The following is a 9,712-nucleotide window of genomic DNA, read 5'->3' as shown; positions in this document are numbered from 1 at the left end:
CAACTCTACATGCTGCCTTCAACTGCCTCTGTAAAACCCCCTAAGAGCATGGCTTTTCATTTATATGCCATTATTTGAATATTAACTAATAATGAAAAATGCATTCTCTAGGAAATTTTCTTAGCAATTGAATGAAGTATACGTTTGACAACTGTGTCACCCGTTTTATGTATATTAATTTCAAGTTAATGGGCGATATTGCACTGAACATTTATGTCTTCAAACAGAAAATGTCCGATGCGACGAGGATGGGATTCGAACCCACGCGTGCAGAGCACAATGGATTAGCAGTCCATCGCCTTAACCACTCGGCCACCTCGTCTGGTAAACCACAGGAAAAGATGTTAAATATTGTGATACAGCTATATATATCTCTGATACACACATGAACACTAGCTAAAACTCTGGCTAGTCACCAAACACAACCAACGTGTAGACGCACGGGACATGTTTACAGTGAGCAACAGGCTGCAGAGTCACGCTCCATACACGTTTCAGTCCACCAGAGGGAGCCAGAGACAAGCAAATTAAAACGAGGTATGTTAACTATTTGACGAGGAATTTCTTATTTAAATGGGTCTGATTCCGCCATCTGATGACTACATATCAAATATATGTTGGCATAATTAATTTTTAATGATGTAAGAGAGCCTATAATGAAGCTTGTGTGGAGCTGTCTCTGGCGCACATCAAATCCCCTTTCCCTGGTACAGACATGCCTCCAGCTCTACATCCACAGAATCCATTATTTGGATTTAAAGGTTTATTTGTCATGCACACAAGTATCATGTTTAGTGGACTGCAATATGGCGTGCTACTACTGTTTTGCCAAAGGGGTAGTGTGAAAAATGAATATCAGAAAAAAAAAAAGATAAATCAAATTGTATGTAAGTGGATGTATTCATACCAAGTATATGAATGTATTTCCTACAGAATATTGGTGCAGGTGTGAACTTTTGTAAGTGTTATGCGCACAAGGACAAACCAAGTATGACTCAGGCCTCTGCAACCTTTATAGTTGTTCATCTTCTCCTTAAATTAGCATTACCAGATCTTATGTCCTCATCTGGAGTCACAAGCAACAAATGTTTTCAATTTCTTGTGCCATTTTCATAATCTAGGTGATGTAAGTGATGTGAAAACTTGTTTATATTTTTATATATTTTAATCTAAATTATAGTTTTTCCAATAATAACCTTTTATTTAAGAAATATATACATATATATGTATAAATGATTTAGACCAGTTTCTATTATATAACTGTTTATGTGTATATGCGTGACATAATACCTGAACAAACCTCCTTATGAAAACGAAAGCCTGAAAGAAGACTAACTTTCCATTTCGTATCAGTTTTGTGTCTTATGGTGTGAAACACAAGGCAGAACACAGACAGAGGGGATCAAACATTTATTTACCCTTATTAAAAGTTACAATAAAACCATTAACATCTTCAAACGATAGCAAAATAAAGAGAACCAAAAATATTGGCCAAAACATATTTACAGAGACAGTTTGCAGATAAAAAGCTCACATTTTGTACACAATCCCAACCCCTGCGTCATAAACTCTGAAATGTGAACACTGCAATACTCAAGAAGCTTGAATGTGGTTTTAGCCAGAAAAAGAATGAAAATGCACGAACAAAGACATAGCTCTTTTTCCACCTCCCCTCCTCGATTTTCACTTTTCTATACATGACAAAATACTTGAAATTTGGGGGTAAAACATAGGAATGTAGAATTCTAAAAATTAATAAGATCATTTGAAAGGTTTATGTGTCCGTATAACAGTCATTTCGAGTGAAGGAGATGGTCTACCCCGCTCTGCAACGGTGACAATTTTTAGATCCCAAAAAGATGAGAAAGAAAAATAAAATGTTATAGGGCTGCCACGCTGTTAAAAAGGATGCTTCTCCATGAATTGGGAAAATAAGTCAGTATTCCTGATTCGCTCCACGTCCAATCCATTACCTTCGCCACACGCCAGTCCCCGTGTGTACCATGAGGGGGCGACACATGCCGACACTTTCATCATGAGAGGGCCCGGTGAGATTCCGTCTGTCGAAGAACTAATAAAAGGCAGTGAACTGGTGGTTGAATCAGCAAACGTGATATATCCTTTGTCTTCTTTTGTAGTTTTGTTTATAACTTTAAGAACGTGGCACGAGTCTCTCATATATATATTTATATACTTTAATCTTGGAAAATCAGTTCAGGTGCCGTGGCGGGGTGCAGTCACTCTGCCTTGGCCTCGCCCTCAGAGGCTGCAGGTGTCGTGCCCTCGGCGGGGGCGGCGGCCTCCTCAGCTGGAGCAGCCTCTGTGGCTGGGGCCGCCTCCTCCGCCGCCTTGGTCTCTCCCTCGGGTGCAGCTGCAGCAGCGTCGGCGGCAGCTTCGCCTTCTTTGGCCTCAACGGCTGGCGTCTCCTCTTTGGTTTCCTTGGCCGCATGGCCGTTCTCCTCTGGCTTGTCCTCGGTCGTGGGGGAGGTGGCCTCCTCCTTGCCCTCCTCGCTGCCCTTCTTGCTCTTCTTCAGCGAGATGCCCTTGAACTTGAAGGAGTTCTTCAGGGAGAACTTCTTCTTCTTCTTGCCATCCTTGGCGGCCTCTCCATCTGCTTTGGCAGCCTCGCCCTCAGCTGCAGGAGCGGGCTCGATTGCATCTCCGGCGCTGGTCTCACCCTCCTTGGCTGGTTCGGCTGTTCCATTTCCATCTGCAGCAGCCACTTCCCCATCGGGCTTGGCTGACACATCACCATTGGTCTTGACATGGCCATTCTCCTGCAGAAAAGAGGGTTCTCATTAGTTATGAATTAATATATTCAAACTGGGCCAAAACAAACACATTGGCTCTGGAAAAGGGAATTACTCAAAATATACAGATGAATAAACTGTAGATGAAATGTGTTTCAATGTAGCAAACAAATCATGTGGCAGATTAGCATTAGCCCATTTAAATAGTTAATCCAGCCATACTTGGGGAAAGCTGCTTGCCCTGACAGTGGTTCAGAGGGGGATTCAACAGCTGTTTGCATGACTCTGGACGGACACACGGGGGCAGTAGTGCTGCATCTAAACGTCAACATAGCCAGCGAATTGGGGAACAAAGGAATCCCCGTGAAACCTGGTTTCTGCTCTCATCCAAGAGCTGCAGCTCACATCTACCACAGCTCCCTGCGTGAGCTCAGTGTGGCCAGAGCTCAAACAGCACATCAGCCGCGGCACAGACAAAGCCACGGTCAATTTACGACTCATAATCAACGAATCTACCGCCCTCATGATCGGAGGTTTTAGAAGTCCCTCAAGTCTAACCGATCCGTGTTCATCAACATGTGTAAACGGGCATCAGAAGCTAGACTCAGTTTACGCTCCCGACAAACAGCAATTAACAATCATATCAGTCATCAAAGTGCAATTTATTTCCACAAACTTCCATTTCAACCTAAACGAAAAGCGCTTGAAAGCAGAGAGTTTGGAGCAAATGGTTTGAACTGGCGACTGTCGGCGCTTTGTTTGCAACTCCGCAAAATGCGCCTCCAGCAGGGCACATTTGCATCCTTTGCACCCGTTTGCTTCGCATCTTTTGTTCGACGTGAGAGTGACTATCTGCCCGACTACGGCCAACTCATGAGAGAAAACGCGGTCCAAACACATATTTCCACCCGAATGTGTCATTCTTAGAGTAAATGTGCGGCGGATGGCTCCTGTGGGAGCAGCAGACAGAATTAACAAAGGCAGGTCTGGTGCGCGCTGAGCGGGGACGAGCGTGGCCACTCGACGGCTGCTCTGCTGGAGGTCCCCTCGAGTCAGACAACCTGTTTTAATTTCTTTCACTTTGATTTTTCCTACAGACATGTGAGTAACAGAACTCTTGAGTCTGCTCTCGGGTCTGAGCGTGAAACAGCAACAGCTCAGCTCCCATCGCAGCCCTGAGCCCCACCGTGGCACCCATGCTGCCAGTGGGCGTTGGGAGCCATGTGGCTCCCCGCTGATGCTCGGTGTGTCAGGCCCGCTTTACTCACCTGGCCGTTGGCTTTGGCAGCAGCAGGGTCAGCGGCGGCTTTCCCCTCAGCAGCTACTCCACCCTTGGACAACTGGGCTCCCATTTTTTTCCTTAGGTGTTCTGAACAAAAAATAAAATCGAAAAAGAAAAACCTCGAAGAGTTTTTGAGATTTAAAAATCCAGATCTGGGATAGGTAAGATCTTGCCAAAGAGGTGAAAAATCCGACCGGATCTCCTTCTCCTAGCTGGGTTTGGAAACGAGAAGATCCCCCTTCTGTGTGTGTGGACCCCACGGCGGCTGAGCTCAAATTAAAGGATGTCAGGGATACGACTGTGAGTATTTCAACCGCGCCTCAAAATCGACCAGAGTCTCCTCCCACGGGCGTGACAGCCGGGCTTTGTCCAATCTGAGGCCGGGGGATGGGCCTCCTTCACCCCCCTGTCACTGCAACAGTCTGCTGCTCAGCTCGACCATCAGCAAGACTTCTCCCACTGTTTCACATGTCTGGAAGATGTTGGACATTTTTGACTTTTTAAACTTTGTTCATGAACTTACTCAGCACTTGTTGCATATGTGCTGCAAGAAACGGACAGGCAGGAGTTATCATTTTTAATACCTGAGGAGTCACTTCATCATCATCACTTCATTCATCATTTAAATAAAATGTCTTTGAATAGCGTATAATTTCAAAGGGGAGGTGAATTGATACAATAATGGACAAATCCCATTAATGTTACTATGAATTCACTAGTGAGACACACTACAGATGACTTTAAAGATTTCATCATAATTTTTTCATCAGATCAAGTGGTTGCCACTTTAAGGATTGAAACCTCATTGAGTTATAAAATCAATCTGAAGCGTTGCAAGATGGAAACAGAGACCAAACAATATTTCTGCTACACGGACTTCTGTTTATTTTTTATGACTTTTCTCAAATCTCAGCTTTTTTTTCTCATGAAACTGCAGATAGTTTGACCCCTCCAGTCGTCTAAGAGCTGATCAAATCGAACAATCTGAGAAGGGAACATCACTTTTTGGTTGAAATGTTCACAGCTCCAAGATTTACTCATGATAACAGGTTGTAAATAGGCATTTTTTTTAGCTATAAAGGTTAAAAAAAAAGGGGGGGGCAAAAAAGCTGGGGACCAGCGTAGTAGATCACTCCAAGCTCATGCTTACCACTGTTACACCCAAAGTTTAGCAATGTCTGTCAGAGTTTCAGTGACTTCCTTCAACTAAAACAAATCCTCAGATGATCTTGATGGCCCGATTCTTCTGTGGAGAAAAACTGGATTTGAATGAAAGGCCAGGAATTTTAATGGCCCCTGCTGGAGTTTGAGTGACAGGCCCGGCTTTCCAAGAGTAAACTCGTTACATAACATGCAGCCAGCTTCGCACTCAGTGGAGACCTTGCGATGGCACTGGGGCTGCTTTGTCACTGACACAGACAGGGAGACAGTGAATCAGCCTGTCAGCCAGTAATGAGGTCTCTTGGCCAGACGAGTGAATCCCACGATCGCAGCAATGACACTGCATTTTTTTTTTTTTTTTTTTAATTTTTGGGTTGGGTTCCTCTTGTGATCCAGCGAAGGTCAAAGGTCAAATGTTTTAAGCTGAGTTATGAGAGCCAGTGGACTGCTTCCATAGCAGGGCCAGTCATGGGACGGGGTCATATATGCATTTTTACATGCCAGCTGCTTCATTTTCAAACCATAACTCTTAATTCTGGCGACCGTAACCAAATTAGCCTTTCTTTCCCATTAACAAGACCCTCGTTTATCCCACAGATGAGCCAGTGTCAACAAAATGTCGCTCTGTCTGCTTGTCATCTTTATAGGACTTCATTATGTGGAATTTATGATTTCCTCTTATTAAAGTAGTCTTCTGAGGCATCCCTTTATGGGTCCATATGTCTCTCTCTCGCTCTCTCCCTCTCTTTGCCTCTCAGTCATTGTTTCTACAGGTCCAATCGCACACAGAACATCCCCCTCCACGCATGTACACACTCACACAAACATATCACAGCCATGGTATGCGAGGCATGCACACGCCACCCAGAGAATGATCTCCATCCATTCAGTGGGCTGAGCTTCCCAGAGTGGAATACACCCTGAGGGGGTTCAAAATCTGAACCCCCCCACACCCACCCTCCACCCCAACCCCCCAAGCCCTCCTAACCAACCACTACCACTCCATACATTCCCCCAGACTGAGTCAAGAAGGACAACAACACACTGGAAAGATGTTTTGAACCCCCATCTCACCATACAGTGCACACATAGCTCAATCCTTGCTCTCTGATGTGGGATGCCTGAGTCTGCTCCTGGTGCTGATGAGGTCTATACATTAAGGTTGTCAGATTTCAAAGGGATGTTCCTGGTTTGATCAGCACTAAAAAGAGATGTTTCACAGCGGGGGGGCTCCAAGCCACTGCAGAGAGACTTCTTACAAGGCTGACCTCAGGTTTAACACTCATACATTAACAGTTTTAGGAGATTAGGAGTACGTGGACCATTTGGAAAACAAATGATTTTGGCGTGACACTCTTGAAATGCTGACCACTGAAACAGATTTTAAAAAGTCTTTCAAAGTTGAGAAAATGCCTGTTTTGCAGTGGTCGCCCAGAAAGTACCTTTTAACAAGTTTGCCTTTTATGTGTATTTTGAAAGCAAACTTTAAAAAAAAACAATATGTTGTTGCTGTGAAAACATCTGAACATTTTCTACATCTAATTAAATTAATGGTTTAACATTTTCTGGAAACATGTTTATTCAGATTCATCTAAAACAGATGCAAGTTAGCTTAGCTTAGCATAAAGACTGGAGGCAGGGGAAAACAGTTAGCCTGGATCTGTCCAGAGGATAACAGCAAGAATCCAGGAAGTCACTGCACCTGGCCATGAAATAGTTTAAAGGACTATATGACACTTTGGGAAATGTTTGTATTTGCTTTTTTGCTGAGAGTTAGCTGAGAAGACTGAGACTACTCTTACATCAGTACCATAAGTATATAGCTGCAGCCAACAGATAGTTAGCTTACCTTAGTTTAGCTTATCTTAGTGTAAAGACAGGAAATAGGGGGAAAGCGCTTGCTTTGTTTTTACACTTCAGTTTTTGTTTGGATTAAACAAACGAGATGTAACATGTTAATTAGTGAGCTTTAGCATTTCATGCTGACTAAAGCTACATATTTAGCGTACATACATGAGTGGTATTAATTTTGTCATTTAACTTTAATCAGCTGAATAAACGTATTTTAGATATGTATTCTACATCAGTGTGGACACAGCCTTCATTATTTTTGTCCTCACCAGCTCAGTGTTTAAAACTTAGCAGAGAAAATCTGATAGTGTAGTGAAAATTACACGAAACGAAAGATATTTATTTTCTACGCACTACACACACTGTGGTGATGACAAGGCCTGATTTCTTTAAGAAAAATGAGATTTTTGCTGGAGGACTTCCTCTGGCCTCGACCTGTCTACTTATTATATATGTCACCCTTAACACGGTGCTTCTTCTCCCCTTCACACACTTTTTTCTCTCTAAGCTCGTCAATGCCTGTTTGTGTGGTTGCCCATTTTTCATGCCCTGACACAGGATGAGCTCTCAAATCTCACTAAAAGCCTCCATTGTCTCTCTCTCTCTCTCTCTCTCTCTCTCTCTCTCTCTCTCTCTCTCTCTCTCTCTCTCTCTCTCTCTCTCTCTCTCTCTCTCTCGGCAAGCCAAACTGATGAGCATCACAAGTAGAAAAAGAGGAAAAAAGATTGAGAGAAAAGGAAAGAAGAGAGAGGGGGACTGGGGCGAAGGAGGAAGAATCAGAAACATCTCACTGGGGTTCCTTTTGCTTCAGAGAGGAGAAAAGTTGTCTTTATGACAGTCACCTTGAGCAGATTACTTGCGCATATCAGCGGGACAAATATGTAATTTCCCAAGGTTCCTCAGTTTGTCAGCAAATCATGCATAAACAATGATAAAAACAAGAGTGCAGGCTGTTACCTTTGTGCCGTCCTATGGTTTTGTGATACATTGGTGGGTAAAAGTTTGTTGCAGTTTTACAGAACTAATGGTCTAAATACATCAGTACCTAATGTAATGCCATCCTACGAGGCACAGTCATGAATTAGGTTTATAACAGGAAATAATGTGAGGAGAAAAAGTTAGGCAGAAAGTGGATGATGTATAGCGACAACACAGTTTCAAATGAAAACATTTCATTTCAATGTATAACAGATGCAAATGCAGCAATGAAAGTGGTGTCTAAGCAGCTTTGTTTCTATGCCGAGATGTAAATTTGATTTTATATATCTGATTTAGTCGGGCACAACAGAACATTTGCATTGCCAAGCACCTAATTACAAGGAGAATCAGGTGCACAGCCCTCTTCACTGGCATGAATAGGGGTGCGTGGACTTAAAAGAAAGCCCTTTGTAATGGTAATTAATTGGATCAACTGGCTTATTGACTGCAAAAAAGACCTCACCAGCAGGCAACCAACAAAGCTGCACATGGCAGCCATCTTGGCTGGGGGGCTAGTGCAGACGCATCAGTCTGTCAGGCTCTGGCAGTGGCTCTGGAAAGGAGGAGGAAGGGATGCTTGCTGGGATGTCCAATGCTCAGCCAGGCTTGCATTGCTCGGACTTGCCTCATTGATGAAATAGTCCCTCACATCACGGGGGAGCTCGGAAACACAACCTCTAAAGATGGAGGGAAACCAAAAGTAATCATGCTGATGCGTGTAGATTTCCCTCACATCCCCCCACTCTCTCTGCCTAAGGTGGCAGACATTTCTGTGTGCGTGCAGACATGCCACAGAGGCGGTTACCGTGGCAACCACTGCTTCCATCGACGTCTCCAGCTGATGTTACAGTGGGACGTGATTCGGTGGGAACTCAGTCAAGGGGGAGAATGGAAGAGGATATGGCTTTGACGTTGTTTTTGTTTGCCTTATCATCTCTGGCTTGTTTATTTGAGATGACTCTGACTCTCCCACAACTTATGCAACTGAGGATCTCAACCTCTGTGACTGCAGGGAAATGAAGCGTGGTTTCCTTTTAACCTTTACCCTCACCACCTCCTTGTCAGGCTCTATTTTTGCCTCCTCATCATAAATTCTTTCTCTCAGTTTCATGTACTGTACATATCCTCTCTTTCTCCCTCTCAGTGTGTTTGCCTCTGCCATTAAGGCTAGAGTCATTATAGTCGAATTCACCCGGTGGTGCCTTTTTTCCATCTGGTGTCATAACATGCAGGCCAGGTAAGATGGCAGCAAGAGATAAAACAGATGGCGAGACAAGTAAAAGGAGAGGGTGAGGGGTTAAGAAGTGCAGAAATCGTTGATGAGTCAAGCAGAGGGAGAGGATAGGGGCTAAGCAGAGTGTGTGTGCACGTGTATGTGTGTGTCTCTGTGTGTGTCTCTGTGTGTGTTTGTGTTGGACAGGGGCGTACAGTAGTAGGGCAGCTCATCCCCACTGGCAACGACGCTGCAGCATTACTAGGTCAGTGTGCCATCATCTCATTCATCATTATCACAGCCTGCTCTTCCTCCTCCACCACTCTCCCTCCTCATCCCTCCCACGCTTTCTTGCAGTTGCTCTCTTCTTCCCTCGCGCACACACACACACACACACACACACACACACACACACTCACATGGGAGAGACATTAGGCTTTATAGACAAAATGTAAAGTTAACCCAAACAGACTCAGA

General features: G+C 44.0%; 1 protein-coding gene and 1 non-coding gene across 2 annotated transcripts; both read right to left on the bottom strand.

The window, feature by feature from the left end:
- Nucleotides 1-240: 240 nt before the first annotated feature.
- On the bottom strand, nucleotides 241-322 carry trnas-gcu. Its single transcript has one exon. It is a non-coding gene; the product is annotated as a tRNA-Ser (tRNA).
- Nucleotides 323-1,395: 1,073 nt separating this feature from the next.
- Nucleotides 1,396-4,316, bottom strand: LOC111225685 (MARCKS-related protein-like). The gene is made up of 2 exons (XM_022750700.1): nucleotides 4,019-4,316; nucleotides 1,396-2,777 (listed from the first exon to the last, which is right to left on the bottom strand). The coding sequence occupies exons 1-2, from the start codon at nucleotides 4,100-4,102 to the stop codon at nucleotides 2,238-2,240; spliced, it is 624 nt and encodes a 207-aa protein (XP_022606421.1). The 5' UTR covers nucleotides 4,103-4,316; the 3' UTR covers nucleotides 1,396-2,237.
- Between the last annotated feature and the right edge of the window lie 5,396 nt (nucleotides 4,317-9,712).

Source organism: Seriola dumerili, unplaced genomic scaffold (genome assembly GCF_002260705.1).
Source record: "Seriola dumerili isolate Sdu_G_001 unplaced genomic scaffold, Sdu_1.0 BDQW01000149.1, whole genome shotgun sequence".
Taxonomy (NCBI): Eukaryota; Metazoa; Chordata; class Actinopteri; order Carangiformes; family Carangidae; genus Seriola; species Seriola dumerili.
Note: the sequence above shows the minus strand (reverse complement) of the source record. Positions and strands in the feature narration are given on the sequence as shown.

Coding starts and splice junctions, on each gene's coding strand:
- LOC111225685 (XM_022750700.1), bottom strand. CDS start 4,102: ATGGGAGCCCAGTTGTCCAAGGGTGGAGTAGCTGCTGAGGGGAAAGCC. Junction 2,778..4,018: donor CTGCCAAAGCCAACGGCCAG/GTGAGTAAAGCG, acceptor TCTTTTCTGCAG/GAGAATGGCCATGTCAAGAC.